Genomic DNA, 21,481 nt, shown 5'->3' on the forward strand with positions numbered 1-21,481 from the left:
GTTATATACCCTTTGACTACATACAGATTGGGGGGCATGACAGCAGGACTCAATTATTAACAAGATTATAACGTTTGTCTAGGGGATTTACAAAGAATGTTAAAACTTTCAAGGTAGTACAATCAAAGATATTCACAAATCTATTTAGTATCTATCTCTCCTCCTTTGCTTAGAGGTACATGTTAATCTTGGAAGGGAGAGCCAAGATCAGTGTAGGGTGGTATGTAAATTTTGCCTCTTATTGAAAGGGAGAGGGAGTTCCTCAGGTAACTTTAATCCTTTCAGAGAATTTAAAACCAAATGACCCGCCTGACTAGGTGGTGGCACAGTGGATAGAGCATCGGACTGGGATGTAGAGGACCCAGGTTCGAGACCCCGAGCACCTGCTTGACCCAAGGTCGCTGTCTCGAAAGCCCACGGTCAAGGCACATGTGAGAAAACAATCAATGAACAACTAGGTGTCACAACGAAAAACTGATGATTGATGCTTCTCATCTCTCTCCGTTCCTGTCTGTCCCTATCTCTCTCTCTCTGACTCTGTCTCTGTAAAAAACAACAACACAGGCCCTGGCTGGTTGGCTCAGCGGTAGAGCGTCGGCCTAGCGTGCGGAGGACCCGGGTTCGATTCCCGGCCAGGGCACATAGGAGAAGTGCCCATTTGCTTCTCCACCCCTCCGCCGCGCCTTCCTCTCTGTCTCTCTCTTCCCCTCCCGCAGCCAAGGCTCCATTGGAGCAAAGATGGCCCGGGCGCTGGGGATGGCTCTGTGGACTCTGCCCCAGGCGCTAGAGTGGCTCTGGTCGCAACATGGCGACACCCAGGAGGGTCGCAACATGGCGACGCCCAGGATGGGCAGAGCATCGCCCCCTGGTGGGCAGAGCGTCGCCCCCTGGTGGGTGTGCCGGGTGGATCCCGGTCGGGCGCATGCGGGAGTCTGTCTGACTGTCTCTCCGTGTTTCCAGCTTCAGAAAAATGCAAACAAACAAACAAACAAACAAACAAAAAACACACAAAAATAACCTACCCCAAAAAACCAACAACAAAAAAACCCAAATGACCCTAGTTGTCTTTGTAAGTAAGGAGATTTCTACATTCCTTTTCCTCCATTTTCCAAGGAAAGGACAGGAAAGCCTGACTTTTTCCTCCTAGAATATCAATATTAATTTTGCAGCTTTTTGGTATCTTACAACAATTTGAGTAACGTTGTTTTATATAATTATTCTCTCTGCCTCTAGTGGCATACCAGCCTCTCATAGGCAAGGTTTCCTTTCTAGCCTCATGTCCTCTGCTAAAGCCACACCAGCCTGTCCTTGTCAAGTCAATCACATGCTCAGACACATCTGAGCTTTGCCTGTTGTAAAGCCAATAGGCACGGCCACCATCACAGCTGCCTGGTCCATGCAGATTTGCATTAGATTCGAACAGACGGTAATGAAACAACGGAGCCACAAACTGGTGGGCCATCATCTTTAATCCTAGCTTGCACCCAGCAGGCAAGTAAAACACACTCTGGTCTCCAAGATCCACTCATTCAATGCTCACAAAGCTACTGACTTACCCGAGTTTCCTAGAATCAAAGGTTTCTAGCTCACCAGACTTATTCACCTCTGTTCCCCATCTCCTTCTCTCTGCACAAACTCTGCACAAACTGGCTTCTCACTCAGCACTCCACCATCTTGGTGGCTTTTCCTGGCCTCCTCCACTTGGCCTTTCTCTGCTCTCCTCTCTAATGCTACCAGGAACCGAGAGAGCAAGCTCCCCGGTCTGCCCCACTTTATAGTGCAGAAATCCAAATATATATTTAATCCAATATATTATACAAAATAGGGAAGTCTCTGATACAAAGTCACTTATCTGAGGCAGAATGGGATTCCTCATGAGAGTGCACCACCCCACATCAAAAAGGGTGGGAAAAGCTTAGTCCTAAAACCAAGCCCCAGGCTACAAGGATCCTGCCTGCCCACATCCACCCCCAACACACATTGATACAATCATGCCCATTCCAAGCAATTACCTGGGCCACGGGTTTTCATGTGGGCAGTGCCATCTTTAACAAAGTGAGCATAATATATTTAATCTGCCCAACATCTGTGTTCCTTTTTCTGCTTGGGCAGCCTGACCTCTCTCTTTTCCACCTGGCAGCTTGCCCCTCTAGGTCCAGCTCTTCTTCTTCCTTTTTTTTTTTTTTTTTTTTGTGAAGATACCATGTAGCAAAAGCAAAAATGAAGGTTAATTTAGCAGCTGTGTGAAGAGTGCATTAGAAGGAGAGGAGCCTGGAGGTAGTTTTAGGGGCCAAAGTCCCAAAGACATGAGCTATCCAAGAATGTAGCCTTTAGTCACAAGTAGCAATTAAAATTAAAATTGATAGAAGCCAATCTAAAAAGTCTACATACTGTATGATTTCAACTATATGACTGTATGGCCAGCAGCCGCCACCTTTGCCATTCACATGCAGGTTACCATTGGTTTTGGACAGATGGTATTAAAACAATGGAGCCAAGAACTAGTGGGCCATTAGCTTTAATCTTAACTTGCACCTGGCGGGCAAGTAAAACACTCACTGGGCTCCAAAACCCACTCACATTCAGCACTCACAAAGCTATTGACTTATCCGAGTTTCCTAGAATCAAAGGTTTCTAGCTCACCAGACTCATTCACCTCTGTTCCCCATCTCCTTCCTTCTCCCTATACAAACTCTGCACAAACTGGCTTCTCCTTCAGCACTCTACCATCTTGGCTGTTTCTCTTTTCCTACACGTGGCCTTTCTCTGCTGTCCTTTCTCTGCTCTTTCCTCTAATGCTAATCTCAGGAACCCAGAGAGCAAGCTCTCGGTCTGCCCCACTTTATAGTGTAGAAAGCAAAACCTTTAATCCAATATACAAACAAGGAAGTCTCTGATACAAAGTCACTTATCTGAGGCTTAATGGAATTCCTCATGAGAGTGCACCACCCCACATCAAAAAGGGTGGGAAAGGCTTAGTCCTAAAACCAAGCCCCAGGATACAAGGATCCTGCCTGCGCACAGCCCGCCCCAACACACATTAATATAATCACGCCCATCCCAAGCAGGAAGGGCAACCAGTATCACCACCTGGATGATGGGCTTCCACATGGACAGCACCATCCTTAACAAAGTGAGAATAATATATTTTATCTGCCCAACAATGACCTTCTAGAAAAGGCAAAACTATGAAGACAGTAAAAATATCAGTGTTTGCCAGGCATTTAGGGGCAGGGAGGGATAAATAGACATAGCACAGGATTTTTAGGGCAGTTCTTTGTATGATACCATAACACTGGAAACATTATATATTTATCAAGCCCATAGAATATACAATACCAAGAGTGAACTGAATGTAAGCTATGAACTTTGCTGATTATGATGTCTCAATGGCAGGTTCATCAATTGTAACAAATTCCACCTGGTGGGGTTGTTAATAATGGGGGAGGCTGTTGATGGGGGGCAGGAAGTGTATAGGAAATCTCTGTATCTTCCCCTCAATTTTGCTGTAAACCTGAAACTAAAAAAAGGAAGTTTTAATTACAACATTTTAAAGTAATTAAAATTAAATAAAGATCATAGTTCAGTTCCATAGTTGCATTAGCCACATTTCAAGTGCTCTATAGCCTTGTATGGCTAATGGCTACTCTTCTGGGTAGCACAGTTTAAGTAGAACATTTCCATCATAACAGAAAGTTCCATTGGATAGCATTGCAAAAAATTAGGCCCCTAAGTGAAAATGGCAGCCATTGTATATAGTTGTGTTTTATGTGTTGTGCCTTAAAAAGTCTATCATTCATTCATTGAAAACCTGACCTAATTCTAGACTAAGTATAAGATCAGAGCATTTAAGGATATTATCACTGGAAGTATGAATGCAGCTTAGAAAAGTAAATCAGATTTAGTTCCCATTACTTAAATACTTAAAAATAGCTTTTAAATAAGTAGCTTTTGAGTATGTTTTTATTATCTATTTCTCTTTCCCCACATTCCCTCACCCTTACAAGAGAGACATAAACCAATTAAATAAAATTCCTTCTTTAGTAATTACCTCTACTGGTGTAAAAATATTTGTTTTAATGATTTTGCCCAATGCACTTGTGATTATTTTATCTTTCATGATAAATCTTTGCCATATATCAGCCTTCATGCATTGCTGTCTTTGAAAAAGGCATTTATTTCTTTCCTTTAGTCTACTCCCTAGTCTCTACTCCAGTCTATCTAAGAGCAAATCTTATTAATTCTGCCTGCTTCCAAAGGATATAATTCTCCATTTCTACTTTCACTTGCTTTAACTATCCTCTCTCTCTCAGAAGACTGTAATGGCCTAGCTGATCACCCTGCTTCTCCTTGCTTGCTCAATCACTGCTCCATGTAACTGGAAAATGACCTTTTAAAATGAGAATCAGCTCATGTCAATCTCTTGTTTAGTACTCCTACTTCCTATTGTATTTAGGGAAGATTCTAAACACATTAACCTGGACTAAAAGCCTCAGGGATCTAGCCTTTGCCTTCATACCCAACTTCATCACCACACCTTCCTCCTCAATGAGCTCAGCCACTCTGGCTGCCTGTGGTTCCTCAAATATACACAAACTTTCCTGCCATCGAGCCCCCTCCCTGCCGCCCTGCCTCCCTCCCTCCCTTCCATCCATCCTGCTCCTCCCTCTGAATGGTCCTTTCAAGCTCTTGCAGGTGTGGTTCCTTCAGTCTCAGTGGCAGTGTTACTTCTTCAGACAGTCTCTTTTTCTTTTGCCTGTTCTTTCTTAGGTAGCCTCTCTCTCCTCTACTCTTTTTTTTTTTTTTTTTTTTTTTTGACAGAGACAGAGAGGGTGTCAGAGAGGTTTAGATAGGGACAGACAGATAGGAAGGGAGAGAGATGAGAAGCATCAATTTTTCATTGTGGCACTTTAGTTGTTTATTGATTGCATTCTCATATGTGCCTTGACCGTGGGGCTATAGCAGACTGAGTAACCCCTTGCTTGAGCCAGCGACCTTGGGTCCTCTGCATCCCAGTCCAAAGCTCTATCCTCTGCGCCACCTCCTGGTCAGGCTCTACTCTACTCTTTATAGCATCATCCTTATCATTATCTAGAATGATTTTGTTTATTTATTTATTTACTTGTGCACTCTCTGTCTACTTCTACTAGAATGTAGGTTCCATGGGGGCAGGAATCTTATTTTCATGCCCTGCTTTTAGCACCTATAGCAGTGCCTGGTGCATGTTTAATAAAATCGAATAACTGAATACTTCCTAAGGAAGGACACGAGGAATTCTTTCTCACTCCCTTGTGTCTCTCTCGGCGTATATGTGTATGTGTCTAAAATAAAAGAACTCCCCATACATCTAAATGTGTATACCCTTCTAGGCCCTTTATACTTAATATCAGGGGTCCCCAAACTACGGCCCGCGGGCCACATGTGGCCCCCCTGAGACCATTTATCCGGCCCGCCACACTTCCGGAAGGGGCACCTCTTTCATTGGTGGTCAGTGAGAGGAGTAAAGTACGGTGTCGCTCACGTACAGTACTACTTCCGGTGACATGGGACTTATGCGTCACTTGTTATGGCTAGCAGTGACAAATATGGATCTGGACATTGACCATCTCATTAGCCAAAAGCAGGACCATAGTTCCCATTGAAATACTGGTCAGTTTGTTGATTTAAATTTACTTGTTATTTATTTTAAATATTGTATTTGTTCCCATTTTGTTTTTTTACTTTATAATAAGATATGTGCAATGTGCATGGGGATTTGTTCATAGTTTTTTTTTTATAGTCCGGCCCTCCAATGGTCTGAGGGACAGTAAACTGGCCCCCTGTGTAAAAAGTTTGGGGACCCCTGCTTAACTTAAAAGTAACTCTGGCTGAATACTTTTACTTCATGAAATCATGGCCTACAACCTTTTCGTTCTTTCTTTTTTTATTTAAAGCCCACAGCTTTGTGAATGGTCGATTTTAGTTGGGAAATATAGTGAACAATACATCTGGAAATATTCTGTCATGTTTTGATCTGAAAAACTCTACAGACCCAGCTGCTGATTTAAAAGGCTTTTATTATGATACAGACTGTCTACTGTCTGCAGAAGCGCTGGCTGTTACACAGTGCTATATGTGTGCTGCTTTTTCTGAGCTATTAACTTGAGAGAAAAACTTGTATTCATTAACTTATGCATGACTTGTATCCCCTGAGAATAGCTTATTGTGTTCTTCCCTTTAGCTGCTTTACTGTGCACTTAGGGATTTTTCCTACTCATTTTTTTCATTAAACTCAATCAAATGTTAAATGGTTAAATAATAGGATTGAGATCCTTTCCATCCTGAGTTTTGAAAATATCACAGATTTCTGCATTAAAGTGAGATTTATATGTATGATATAACTTTATTAGGTAGCTTTGTGTTGATAGAATTGGTGAATTATACCATTCCCTTATTTACTTCTATAGTACTTTATAGTATAGTACTTTATAGTAAAAGAAAAATGGACACCTAAGCCTTACATAGGAATAATTTTGAAGAAGGTGAGTATGTGTAATATTTGTGGTATAATAAATACACATGCACCTAAATGCATTTTGTTTAGTGTGACTTGTAATATTTCAATATTTAAAAAATTTTGGCTATTACCAGTTAAAGGATTTATTTATTTATTTGTGACAGAGATAGAGAGTCAGAGAGAGGGTCAGATAGGGACAGACAGACAGGAAGGGAGAGAGATGAGAAGTGTCGATTCTTCATTGCGACACCTTACTTGTTCATTGATTGCTTTCTTATATGTTCCTTGACTGGAGGCTCCATCAGACCAAGTGACCCCTTGCTCGAGCCAGCGACCTTGGGCTCAAGCTGGTGAGCCTTGTTCAAACCAGATGAGCCCACACTCAAGCTGGTGACCTCGGGGTCTCGAACCTGGGTCCTTTGTGTCCCAGTCCGGTGCTCTATCCACTGTGCCACCTCCTGGCCAGGCACCATTTAAAGGATTTATATAAAATGACAGATAATTGCTAAAATTATTAGGTAAGAAATAGTTGTACCTAAGCGACTCAGAGTAACATTTTAGTACTATTTTTTTTAAAAAGTGAGAGTAGGGGACATAGACAGATTCCCACATGCTTCCCAATTAGGATCCACCCAACAATCCCTGTCTGGGGCCAATGCTCGAATCACCTGAGCTATTTTTAGTGCTTGAGGCTGATGCTGGGACCAACCAAGTTATCCTCAGCACTGGGGATTATGCTTGAACCAATCAAGCACCTGACTGCAGGAGGGGATGAGGGAGAGAAGGGGGACAGGAAGGGGAACAGAAGCAGATGGTCGCTTCTTTTGTGTACTCTGAGTGGGAATTGAACCTGGCATATCCATACTCTGGGCAGACGTTCTATGCACTGAGCCAACTGGCCAGGGCCAGTATTGGTTTTTAGATTTAAAAAATTGTATATTCACATTTCAGAAAATTAGAAAACAGAATCTATTGATACAAATTTACTTGAAATTTTCCCAAGAATTAATGAAATTACTGTTAACATATTATTTTTATATTCTTTCACTGTCTTGCCTTATATGTAGATTTTTCGGTTTGTCTTAATCATAGTGTATTTATTATTTTTTATTCTTTCTTTTAAATGAAATATAATGCCATAAATTTTTCCATAGTACTGAGTCTTTATAACCATTGTTTTAATAGCCCCATAGTACTCAATCTAAAGATATATCTTAATTTACTTGTGTTCCTCATTGTTGGATACGTTATTTTAAAAATGTTTTAGCATTCATTACTAACATGATAGTTAACACTTTTGTGTATGTTGTTATGACTGCATTTGATATTATTACTTGTAGGGTGTATTCTTATAAGTGGAACTCCTAGATATGACATTTTTTATGTCTCTTAACATACACTAACAAATGATTTTCTAAAGAGAATATACCAAATTATATTGCCACCAGCAGGGTGTAAAACTATTCCATGGCAATATTTAGCATTATATATATTTTTTCTTTTTAAATTGCTCTATTAGTAGGGAAAACAATGTGTTGATTACTAGTAAGGTTGTATATTTTCATATGTTTGGTTTCTAGTTTCAGAGTCATATTTCTTCACATTTTTTCCCAGTTTTGTAGTGAGTATTTTTCTGTATAGACATTTTAGTTTGTCCAACCTGCTTCATGTACTTCCTGTGCTTTTTTAGAGATGAAGCAGTTTGTCAGTTAAACATGCATACACATATACTCAATGATGAATTTTTCTTTTTCTTACTGTGTTCAATGATGCCTTCAAGTTGATTACTCTGGAGAAGGGTTAATACATTATGTATATTCTTCATATTGTTATCCAGGTATGTTGTGGAGCATACATGGGAGAATCTTGATAATTTCAAAATATCCAAAAATTTTCTTTGAGTCTAGAAACTTCAGTGATAGGTTTATTATATAGTATATGTTTTCAATATATTTAAGTGATAGTTTATATGTTTTCAATATATTTAAGTGATAGTTTTAAAAGTCTGAGAATTTATATTTGAATTGTGAATCTTTTTTCTCTGTAGGTTGGAAAAGAGACTGTTCAAACCACTGAGGATCAGATTTTGAAGAGAGATATGCCACCAGCCTTTATTAAGTGAGTGAATAAAATATTCTTTTGTTGCCCTGGCCAGTGGCGCAGTGGATAGAGTGTCATCCCAGAGTGCCAAGGTTGCGGGCTTAATCCTGGGGTAGCTGACTTGAGCCTGAGGATGCCGGCTTGTCCTGAGGTTGCAAGTTCAAGCCCAGGTCAGGGCACATATAAGAAGCAATCAATAGCTCAGCTAAGTGGAACAATAAGTTGATACTTCTCTCTCTGTTCCTCTCTCCCTCCTTTTCTCCCTCCGTATTTCTCCCTGCCATCCTTTCCTTCTCAAAAAATTCATTTGTTCTTAAGCAAAATAATCCTCTTAGGAAAGAAAGTGACTGATTCAGGAGCAATTTTTAAAAAATATGTAAGGCTGTGTTAATAATTGAAATTTAAATTTTTCATCTTTTAACGTTATTGTTGATTCATTCATTCTTTCTTTCTTTATTTAAAAGTGAGAGGAGAGGAGATAGTGAGACAGACCTCAGGACTGGGGTTGACTCGGCAATTCCTGTCTTAGGGCCGAAGCTCAAATCAGCCTACCTATTTTTAGTGCTTGAGGTTGACACTAGGACCCACTGAGCTATCCTCAGCTCCTGGCTGAGGCTTAAAACACTCTTGCTACTGGCTGTAGAAGGGGAAGAAGGAGAGAAGGGGGAGAGAGAAGGGGGAAGAAGCATATGGTTGCTTCTCTTGTGTGCCCTGACCAGTAATCAAACCTGGAATATTCATACTCTGGGCTGATGCTCTGTCCACTGAGCCAACTGGCGAGAACTCTATTGTTGATTTTATTCATTGGTATTAGGCATTTTTAACATAATTAATTAATTAAGTAATTTTTGTGAGAGAGACAGACAGGAAGGGAGAGAGAGAAGAAGCATCAACTCGTGGTTGCGTCACTTTAGCTATTCATTGATTGCTTCTCATATGCGCCTTTATTGGAGGGGCTCAAGCCAAGCCAGTGACCGTTTGCTCAAGCCAGCAACCTTGGGCTTCAAGCCAGGAACTTTTGAGATCTTGTCGATGGTCTCATGATCAAGCCAGTGAGCTTGCACTCAAGCTGATGAGCCTGCGCTCAAGCCAGATGGACTCACACTCAAGCTGGTGAACTTGGAGTTTCAAACTTGGGACCTCCATATTCTAGGTCCATGCTCTATCCACTGCGCCACTACCAGTCAGGCATAACATAATAATTATTATTTATTTATTTATTTTTATTTATTTTTTTAATTTATTCATTTTAGAGAGGAGAGGGAGAGACAGAGGGAGAGAGAGAGAGGAGAGACAGAGAAAGAGAAGGGGGGGAGGAGCTGGAAGCATCAACTCCCATATGTGCCTTCACCAGGCAAGCCCAGGGTTTCGAACCGGCAACCTCAGCATTTCCAGGTTGACGCTTTATCCACTGCGCCACCACAGGTCAGGCCATAACATAATTATTTTTAATAAAACCATGACTTCTGAGTAGAAAAGAATGAAATCTTACTTTTTATGACAGCATGATTGGACCCAAAAAGTATTATGCTAAGTGAAATAAGTCAGTCAGAGGACAAATACTACTATATATGATTTCACTTACATGTGTAATCTATTGAACAAAATAAACTAACAAACAAAATAGACTCAGAGATACAGAGAACAGACTGATAGCTGTCAGAGGGCTGGATGAAAAAGGTGAAGGGATTAAGCAAAGAAAATTAAAAAACAAACAAACTCATAGATATACACATACACACACAAACCTTGACTTCTGAGTTTTATTTTCCAGAATAGAAAGGGTTCAGAAATATTCTGACCTTAACATGCATGAATCTGAATTATAACCTCAACAATTTGCTTGGAGGTAAGGGAATTACTTAAAAAAGAATTAATATATTTCAGTAGCATTTTAAATTTATTATATTTGCATATCATCTAATTTTCCTACAAATAATTTTTAGACATTTGGCCTATCCTGCATAAAAACAGAGATACTCACTTTTTTTTATTATTATTATTTTTATAATTTTAATTTGTGTTTACATAGATTCAAGTGTCCCACCGAATATATCTCCCCCCCACCCTTTATTTTTATTTTTAAAAAAGATTTTATTTATTGATTTTAGAGAGAGAGAAAGGCAGAGGAGGGGAGAGTGAGAAGCATCAACTTGCTTCTTGTATGTGCCTTGACTGGGCAAGTCCAGGGCTTTGAACCAGTGACCTCAGCATTCCAGGTTGATGCTTTATCCACTGTGCCACCACAGGTCAGGCACTAACTTTCTATTTGTTAAAACTTTCTAGGTTCTTGATTATATTGTCTTTGATTAATGGCTTTGTTGTATATGGCAGTCAAGTCCTAAGTAAAAGTAAAGGCTGATACATAAAAGTTTTTAAAAAAAGTAGAACCTCTACAAGTCAATAAGAATAAGTATTCAGTTACGAAAAAGGGGCAAAAGATTTGAATAGGCACAAAACAGGAAATCCAAACGGCCTGTAAACATATGAAAAGGTACTCTATCTCATCATTTGTTAGAGAAATGCAGATTATTCCATTATAAGCCCCTAAATTAAGCCTGGTATCAGTTGTTGATGAGAATGAGCAGCAATTGGAATTTATACACTGCTATAGGGAATATAAATTGGTGCAGCCTCTTTGAGAAGGAAGCTTGGCATAATAAAGCAGATGATAAGAAATTCCCCTCCCAGCCCTGGCCTGTTTGCTCAGCGGTAGAGTGTTGGTCAGGCGTGTGGAAGTCCCGGGTTTGATTCTCGGCCAGGGCACACAGGAGAGGCGCCCATCTGCTTCTCCATCCTTCCCCCTCTCCTTTCTCTCTGTCTCTCTCTATTCCCACAGCCAAGGTTCCATGGGAGCAAAGTTGGTCCAGGTGCTGAGGATGGCTCCATGGCCTCTGCCTCAGGCACTAGGAATGGCTCCGGTTGTGGTGGAGCAATGCCCCAGATGGGCCGAGCATTGCCCCCTGGTGGGCATGCCTGGTGGGTCCGGGTTAGGCGCATGCAGGAGTCTGTCAGTCTGCCACCCTCCCCACTTCAGAAAATTCAAAAGGGAAGGAAGGAAGGAAGGAAGGAAGGAAGGAAGGAAGGAAGGAAGGAAGGAAGGAGGGAAGGAGGGAAGGAGGGAAGGAGGGAAGGAGGGAAGGAGGGAAGGAGGGAAGGAGGGAAGGAGGGAAGGAGGGAAGGAGGGAAGGAAGAAATTAACTCCCCTCCCAACTGTGTTTCCTGGAGAAACTTACGCCCATGCACACTAGGATCCATATACAAAAATATTGATACTGACATTGATATTGACATTGTTCATGATGACCCCACTGGTCTATGTACAGTAGAATGGATAAAAATAATCATGGTGTAGTCATAAATTAAAATATTAATGAGTAATAAAAGAATGAGAAATTTTCACTTTAAAATGATTATTTTTATGTTAAATAAATTTCACCTCAATTAGAAAAAAATAATAAGTGAATCTCAAAAATAGTTGAAGGATATAAATGAATTATTGATAGGTAGGTGGGTAGGCTCCATTTATTTAAAGTTTAGGCGTATTGTAGAAATTGTCTTGTTAGGGTTGTCGGGGTTTTTTTCTCTTGTTTTTTTTTTTGTAAAATGCTAAAGAAGAGTAAGGAAATAATAACTGGGGAACAATTTTTTTTTCAATTTCTGTTGCATGAGGTTTTAGAACTGTTTCTATATATTTCTGCATCACTGATTCCAAATATGAAATTCATTTTTTGGTGCATGCTCTAGTTTTTATGCAATTTTAATTTCTTTTTGTTACAGTTAATGGCATGCATTGGTTTTTAAATTGGAGTTTAAGGGCAACGACTCTTGGATTGAACATAACCACAAGGCAATTAATGTTTACAAACATCTATTTTACGTAATTGTTTTTAAATGTAAAAAATTATTATCTGATAAAAACACTCTCTTATTTTGTTTTAAGATTGAATTATGGCTTCTTTGAGTAGGCTTAAATGTAAGAATAGTCCTGACACCTTCTGTTATATATATGACTGTTAACGCACTTCAACATCAAAGGTGCAGTATTTCATCATTTGTGACATGTGCATATATTGCCTATTTTCAAGTTCCCCTTTGCGATCAAGACAAGAATTGGGCTCACATTGTGTCATAATTATGAGGAAATGCTTTGTGAATGGACAAAAGGAAAACGCGAAGGAATTCCTTTTGGTATTCCCATGGTTTGGCGTGAACCTAAGGACCACAGCAGTGACTGTTATTTCTGTCTGATCCATACAAAGGACATCGGCAAGAAAAAACAGCATATGATCACATATCCTAATATTCCTTTAGCAATACGACCTATCCCACACTCTGAGATACTCCCAGTTCCAGTTTCCAATGGTTTTATTTCTTCTAAGGATGAAGAAAGTGAACATGGTGATCAAGTGTATTTTGATAAGATGCATGAGGAAATGGTTATAGAATCTGAAGGGTCTTCTTCTGATGCTGAGCAGTCATTAACCCCTCAGCAGTTTAGCCAACCCGAATTGAATGACTTAGTAAGAATGACATAAAAATTGTTCTCAACTTTCTGAAGTATGAGGAACATAACTGGATCATTTGTGTGGATCTTAAAATGGTAAATTTACTGTTAGGACAACAGAGAGGTTTCACGAAGTATCCTTGCTTTCTGTGTTTGTGGACAGCCAAGCTTGGGAGAAACACTGGACACAGAAGGAGTGGCCGAAACATGAAGCTCTGGAAGTAGGGATGCAAAATATTGTGAATGAACCTGTAGTTAATCGAGACAGGATCATTATTCCCCCGCTTCACATCAAAGTTGGCTTAATGAAGCAGTTTGTTCAGGCTTTGAATAGAGAAAGTGAATGCTTTCAACATATTATTTGTTTTTCCTGCCTTGTCTTTTGAGAAGATAAAAGCAGGTATATTCAATGGACCTCAAATTCGAACCCTCATACGTGACAAAGAATATGCCAGGAAGATGAATAAGGAGGAGAAAGCAGCATGGCAGTCTTTTGTGGTAGTTACAAAGAACTTCCTTGGCAATAAAAAAGAAGAAAACTATGAACTTCTGGTTCAAAGGATGCTGTTGGCTTTCCGTGACATTGGATGTAACATGAGCGTTAAGATTCACTTCCTGAACAGTCACCTTGATAAGTTTCCTGAAAATCTCGGAGCTGTTAGTGATGAACAGAATACTGTTGGAACATCAAACAAGATTGTCCTCAACAAGTACACAAATGCAAGAGCTACAAACGCAAATTTTTGCCTGAATAGAGTTTAAATAAGTTTTGCACAAATTTTATGATTAAAATAAGAATTAATATGTTCTATTTCAAAATTGTAGACAAATTCTGATGCAGTCATATCTTTGAGTGTATTAGTGTATTTACTGCATTATATAAATTATTATATTTTCACAAAAATGATGCCCAAGAAGACATTCTACTTCATTATGTTAAACTAAATGTTAAAAATTTTACAATAAGATGAAAACCTAAAATCTTGAATTGCAAAAAAACTGTAGCTTACAGAGAAAAAGTAATGTCATATTTGAGATCAGCACACTTGAATTGGGTAAGAACAAGTGTTTTTGTGGATGCAACAAAAATTTTGTTCCCCAATGTAATCATAAAAGTTAGGTAATGGTACCTCTGAGAAGAAAGAAGAGGGTTATTTATACACAGGGAGAAGAACATAGGGGCTTCTAGAGTGGTAATAATGTTCTGTTTCTTGACTTGTAGTGTTGAGTTGTTTTGAAGTATAGTGTTGACTTATAGTGTTGGGTGGTGTTTTTTTTTTTTATAACTTCATTATATTATATATATGTTTTGTGCAATTTTCTATCTGGAAGCATTTTTTTTCCTTTTTAATTTTCCTTTTAATTTTTTATTTTATTTTATTTATTCATTTTAGAGAGGAGAGAGAGAGGGAGAGACAGAGAGAGACAGAGAGAGGAGAGAGAGACAGGGGGGAGGAGCTGGAAGCATCAGCCCTCATATGTGCCTTGACCAGGCAAGCCCAGGGTTTCGAACCGGCAACCTCAGCATTTCCAGGTCGACGCTTTATACACTGCGCCACCACAGGTCAGGCGCAATTTTCTATCTGTATTTATATATTACAATTTTAAATAATGGGAGTTATTTATTTTTATCCTCCTTGTGTTCCATTGTTTTAATTGAACAGATGCAAATTTTCACCCATATTGATGTCTTCTTATTTCTGACTTACTTGAGTGGGTGCTTCTACAGAGCTATATTTCTGTTAATTTTGCAAAATGTTTATGTGTTAGGAAATAAGAAACCAATAGCATGTGTTTTTTGTAGAGCCTGTTTTGTGGGCATGTCTTTGTTTTACTTGCTTTCTTTAACCTTCAAGGTTTCTTCCAACTCTAAGCATTATGAGCTTACTTTGTTATGTGCCATTACATCAGCATAGTAATAGTAAGAGGAATCTTGTGCTGTCAGTAAACATTTTAATTAAAGTTGCATTTACTTTGCGTTCAAAACACAGCTCCAGTTTGTCTGTTTGCCCTTCACCCCTGGAAGGTGAAGAGCATGGTGAGATAGTGTACAGGTTTTTTTTGTCTTGTTTTGTTTTTAAAGATTTTATTCATTGGCCTGTCCTGTGGTGGTGCAGTGGATAAAGCATTGACCTGGAATGCTGAAGTCACCGGTTCAAAACCCTGCACTTGCCTGCTCAAGACACATATGAGAGTTGATGCTTCCTGCTCCTCCCTATTTCTCTCTCTCTCTCTCTCTCTCTCTCTCTCTTCCTCTCCCTCTCCCTCTCTCTCTCTCCTTCTCTCCCTCTCTTCTCTAAAATGAATAAATAAAATCTTAAAAAAAAAGATTTTATTCATTGACTTGAGAGAGAGAGAGAGAGAGAGAGAGAGAGAAAGAAAGAAAGGCACAGGGGAAGGAAGAATGGGAAATTAACTTGCAGTTGCTTGTCGTATATGCCTTGACCGGGCAAGCCCAAGGTCTTGAACCAGAGACCTCAGCATTCCAGGTTAACACCTTATCCACTGCACCACCACAGGTCAGGCAGTGTATAGGGGGTTTTAACATCAGCTGGGTAAATGGAAGGTTACCCTACAGAAAGTTCTTTCAACCTTGACATTCAAGTCTATGTATATCATTGGATTGGTAAATGAATTTCTTCAGTAAACTCTTTTTTGCTCACTCCCAGAGTTATACCTATGAAATATGTGATGTGCTCTCTAGGCCTCCTTGGGAGCTTAGAAAAACTAAGGAGTGTGTCCTAGTTGTTAAAGCATCTTTTAAAAAGTAGGTAACTTTAGCCTGACCTGGTGGTGGCGCAGTGGATAGAGCGTTGGACTGGGATGAAAAAGACCCAGGTTAGAGACCCCGAGGTCACCAGCTTGAGCCCAAGGTCGCTGGCTCGAGCAAGGGGTCACTTGCTCTGCTGCAACCCCCCCCCCCACCCCCCGTCAAGGCACATATGAGAAAGCAATCAATGAACAACTAAGGAACCGCAATGAAGAATTGATGTTTCTCATCTCTCTCCTTTCCTGTCTGTCTGTCCCTATCCCTCTCTCCAACTGTCTCTGTCTCTCCCACAAGAAAAAGAAAAGTAGGTAACTTTAAAACAAAACAAAACTTTATTGATCACCCCTGGTGGTAACTAGAACATCAACTAGGACATCCTCTGGTAATTGGTAAAGAAAAGAGTTAAGCATTTATTACCTTTCCAAAGACTCTTCAGAAAATTAAAAATAGAACTACCATATGATTCAGCAATTTTACTTTTGGGTATTTACCCAAAGGAAATGAAACCACTATCTCAAAAATATATCTGCATCTCCATGTTCATTGCAGCATTGTTTACCATAGCCAGAACATAGACAAAACCTAAGTGGTCTATTAATGAATAAATGGATAAAGAAAATTTATATGCATATATGCGTTATTCAGCCATAAAAAGAAGAAAATCCTTCCATTTGTAACAACATGGGTGGACCTTCAGGACATTATGCTAAATGAAATTAGCCGGAAAAAGACACATACCATATGATCTTCCTTATTGTGGAATCTTAAAAAAGTAAAAAGAAAACACAAACTTATAGATACAGAAAACAGATTGGTAGTTGCCAGAGGTGCGGGGTTAGGGGATGGGTGAAATGGGAAAAGGTAATCAGAAGATAGACTTCTAGTTATAAGATATTTAAGTCCTGGGGAATGTAATATATGGTACTTATGATGACTATAGTTAACAATACTTTATTCTTCTAGATTTGAAAGTTGTTAAGGGATCTTAAAAGTTTTCATCACAAGAAAATAATTTTGTAAATGCCCTACCATTTCTATACAGAACTTATTTAATTGTAGCTTATTAGTTCTAGTTGATGAGAGAAATTTTGACCAACAAATATGAAAAAATGACAAAATTAGAAAGTCATTATTTTGCAACTTTTAAAGAAACCGTTGATTTTGGTAAGTAACATTATTGGATGAAACCACTTAGAGGCTCTAACCTTTGTCTTACCATGGGGAGAACTCTGGTCTCCTTGGAGAATTAGGGGAAAATACTGTGTATGATAACTGAAAAATTTACTTAGCAGTGTTTTAGAAGTACCTAGCTTAATATGCTATACTCTGAAATGTTACCTGAAAATAGCCTAGAATACAGAAACAATATGGTTGTGATTGACAAACAAATTTTGGGGCACATAAATTCTGTAATTTAAAATATGATGGTTGTTAATACTTTTCTTTAGAATGCAAAATGAAGCAGAAATTAACTTTAGTAGATGCCCTGACCGGGAGTGGGGGGGGACAACTAGGGAAAACAGATGGAAGCAATTAATGACATCCTTGGAACTGTTGAGTAGGACATTTTTTGGGGTCTGTTTGGTTGATGTTTGGAAGTTTTCAGAGCATGATAGACTAAAGCTTGCTCTGTCATCCAGTTTCACAAGGGTTTCTAAATAGTGTATGATTTGGCAACACTAAAGAATAAAATAAGTTTTAAACATTTATCCTTAGATTGGTCTCTACTCCTGAAATGTTTGAATGTCAGGGCTAGCAGAAACAGAAGTTTTGTGGTCTATAGATAAATTTATACATAGCTAAGCAATTTGACGTTTCAGATTTTTGCATTCTCAAAATCAGATCATCGTCTGTTTGTGTGACTGGCAGTTAAGGGCATGTTGGAATGTTGGAGAATGGTTTACTATCAGTTAAAGATTATAGAGTTGAGTTATAACTGTTGACGAGGGACTTCTACTGCTTGAGCAATTACTTATTGTAAACGTGAGAGCCATTTTAGTATAGATCAGGATTTGAATTGTCACAGGAAGGCTTTTTCTTGGGGGAGCAAAAATTAATGTGGTCCCTGACTACACTAGCAGATAGAGTTTATAATTTACTAATTTTATCCAAGATTGCATTAATAGCTACACTGTTGCACTATAGGTATAGGGTTGCATGGCAATTGCCATAGAAACTGCCTCAATCTTCAGACTTAAGGAGTACTAAAATATTGGTTAAGCTCACCCTGTAAGAACTCACCTATTTCTTTAAAGAATGTTGATGGAGTCTGACCAGGTGGTGGCACAGTGGATAGACCAGGCGTGGCACAGTGGATAGACCAGGCGTGGCCAACAGTTTTTGCCCCTGGGCCAGATTAGAAAGAAAATTTTTTTCACGGGCTAGACAAAATATTAAAATTAAAAAATGTTAAATACAAAAACAATTCATTTAAGTAAACAAAATTTTATTATGTAATTTGTTTATGAATAAATGTGAGTGAAAAAATTTTAATATTCAATATTATTTTAATAAAAATATAATTACATACCATATAAATATCCAAACTATCGCAATCAATCGAAACAATATTTAATTAATAGAATGAGCTTGAAGGGGTTATAACGCAAATAAAACAATTATTTCGTTTTACAAACAGCCCAGAATCGTTTTCAGTTATCAACTGCAGCTATTGTCTATACTACAATGCCACTTGGGGTCATGATTCAGCACACTCGACCACAAAAATAACAAATTGTTTGACCTTGGGTGCGCACTGGCAAACTCCGCCTAAAAGAATGTGGGTTTCAAATTGCTGCTAAATGTCAAACAGTTCATATCAAGTGCAGGCGAGTACAAAAGTTGTAAATCTTTATAATGGAATTATTTTTAAAAATAAAGAAGTATTGCGAATCCATTCGACCAATTATTGGAACCCTAGATGTGACATGCGGAATTCTTTTCCACGTATCACTATCTTCTTAAATATCTTGATTTCCAATAATCAAAGACGCTTCCACTTCTGAGTAGCTGAGATTATAAAGTAGCGGAGAATATTAAAAATTTAATCGCAGGCCGCATAAACTCATTACATGGGCCGCATTCAGCCTGTGGGCCGCCTGTTGGCCATGCCTGGGCTAGACCATTGGACTGGGATGCAGAGGACCCAGGTTCGAAATCCCAATATTGCCAGCTTGAGCGAGGGCTCATCCAGCTTGAACTCGGGGTCATTGGCTTGAGTGTGGGATCATAGACATGACCCCAAGGTCTCTGGCTTGAGCAAGGGGTCCCTCACTCTTCTGTAGCTCTCCCCCCATCAAGCCACATATGAGAAAGCAATCAATGAATAACTAAGGTGCCACAACGAAGAATTGATGCTTCTCATCTCACTCCTGTTCTGTCTGTCTGTCCCTATCGGTCCCTCTCTCTGTCACACAAACAAAACAAAACAAAACAAAAACCTGTCGACAAGGAGGTTCAGCCACTGTCTTCCGTGCTTGCCTTTGTATCATTGTTGTCAATCATCATCAGGCAACAGCAGTAACATCTGTACAATTGATTGATTAATGGGCATGACCCACTAACTGGTTAATTAAATATTTATTGACTACTTTCTATGTGTTTAGCATGCTAAGTGCTACACAGAATAGCAGTTATTACCAGTGTAATATGAATGATTGCTGGTAAGACATATAAGTTATTTTATTAATAGTAATGAAGTGCCAAAGCTTGTGAGTGTTTTACTTTTCTAGATTTTTTAAAATTTTACTGAAGAGGCCCTGGCTGGTTGGCTCTGTGGTAGAGCATCGGCCTGGCGTGCAGGGGACCCGGGTTCGATTCCCGGCCAGGGCACATAGGAGAAGTGCCCATTTGCTTCTCCACCCCCCCCCCCTCCTTCCTCTCTGTCTCTCTCTTCCCCTCCCGCAGCCAAGGCTCCATTGGAGCAAAGATGGCCCGGGCGCTGGGGATGGCTTCTTGGCCTCTGACCCAGGCGCTAAAGTGGCTCTGGTCGTGGCAAAGCGACGCCCCGGAGGGGCAGAGCGTTGCCCCCTGGTGGGCAGAGCGTAGCCCCTGGTGGGCGTGCCGGGTGGATCTCAGTCGGGCGCATGCGGGTGTCTGTCTGACTGTCTCTCCCTGTTTCCAGCTTCAAAAAAATTTTTTTTTACTGAAGAGAAGTATATTCACTGGCTTTTATTGTGCTTTCTTTAGTGGGAGAGAAATTAGTGGAATTATAGCTGTTGTGGCTGGAAATGGTGCACTATCCCAGGTGCACTGGTGGGGGTATGTCATCAGTGAGTTTTAGTCCTCTATGTGTCATGGAGGAACAAAGGTGGAAAACTGCTTTCATGAGAGATTATTAAAAAATTCTTTAAGAAGCTTCAAATTAAAGAGCTGTGATACAGACTAACTTTATAATAGGAATTCAGAGAAGGAGTGCCATCACTAGTAGTAGAAAGGCTTCCTGTAGGAAGTGGGACTTGGGAAGATAGATACAGGGAAAAGAAAAATGCTTTGGATGGGGCAGTTGTGGGGAGAAAGGAAGATACTCCTCGTGGAGTGAGTGGCATGAGCCAGATGTGGGGCCTGTGAGGAGAGGAACAATCATGTTGGGAGTGGTAGGTCCTAAGTTTCAATAGGGAGGTTGGGCCAGGTGACGAAGGCTCTTGAAAGTCAGAAAGAAATCTGGAATGGGCCACAGGGAAGCTCCGCAGTTCTGGGCAGCAGAGTGACAAGGTCAAAGCGGTTTCTCAGGGAGATTCATAGCCATATCATACAGGATGAAATAGGTATTAGTGAAGGCGTAAGCTATATGTCAGACCAGCCAGATTTATTTTCTGTCAGTGTGGATTTGTGTCAAATTGATTCCTTGTAGATAAAAAATGTTTATGGCCAATTATTTGCCTTGGAAAAATTACTATTGCAGTATACAGTGGAATTTTATTTTAATTTCTGTAGTAGAGCAGAAATGGCTAAGGAACGCAGCTCTTGGATCTTATCTAAGGGTGTTCAGTATCTGAACGTGTCAAAAGGCATCACTTGTGAAGTAGTTTTGTGGTATGAACTCTCACAAAGGACATAACATGCTTTGTCTATTGGCAGGCGAGTGACGATTTTGTTTAGAACTGGAAGTATTGCCACTTTCTGTCCCTGTGCTGCTTTTAACAGTCTGCTTGAGGCCATCAAAACGTGGATTGATTCACCACTTGGACTATTTTTGAGTTATATTGTAATGTCTAGGCCTATTGAATAAAATAATGTTTTAAAAATACTATGAGAAAGGGTGTGTGAACTCTTGGCAATCTACATGATTGCCATTAATCATGTTTTCTAGGAAATTACCTTGTTTTAACCCTTAAACTTTACTAAATACAGTTACAGTATATATTTGTATGATTTTTACCTTGATTGATATTTATGAGTTTGTCTTTTTTTTTGGTCCTTTCCATTGGCTCTCTTAAGAGACTTTTTTCTTTTAATATAGATAACCAAGTTTCTGTGAGGAAATCATTCATATCTTTAAATAGTTCAGCTCTGAATTTGCCACATTAAATATACTTGGGTACTACTGTTTTTTGCAGACTTTCTCCAACAAAAATGATTTTTAAAGTTTTGAGTCTTAATGAACTTT

General features: G+C 39.5%; 1 protein-coding gene across 2 annotated transcripts in view; it reads left to right on the forward strand.

Annotated features, from left to right (window-relative positions):
- VCL (vinculin) overlaps positions 1–21,481 on the forward strand; it is a 165,414-nt gene that overhangs the window by 49,323 nt on the left and 94,610 nt on the right. For both annotated transcript variants that reach the window (XM_066242481.1, XM_066242480.1), the window contains exon 2: positions 8,544–8,614. In XM_066242481.1, the coding sequence (XP_066098578.1) occupies positions 8,544–8,614 (71 nt within the window). The remainder of the gene's footprint in view (positions 1–8,543; positions 8,615–21,481) is intronic.

Source organism: Saccopteryx bilineata, chromosome 9, assembly GCF_036850765.1.
Source record: "Saccopteryx bilineata isolate mSacBil1 chromosome 9, mSacBil1_pri_phased_curated, whole genome shotgun sequence".
In the NCBI taxonomy this organism is placed as follows: Eukaryota; Metazoa; Chordata; class Mammalia; order Chiroptera; family Emballonuridae; genus Saccopteryx; species Saccopteryx bilineata.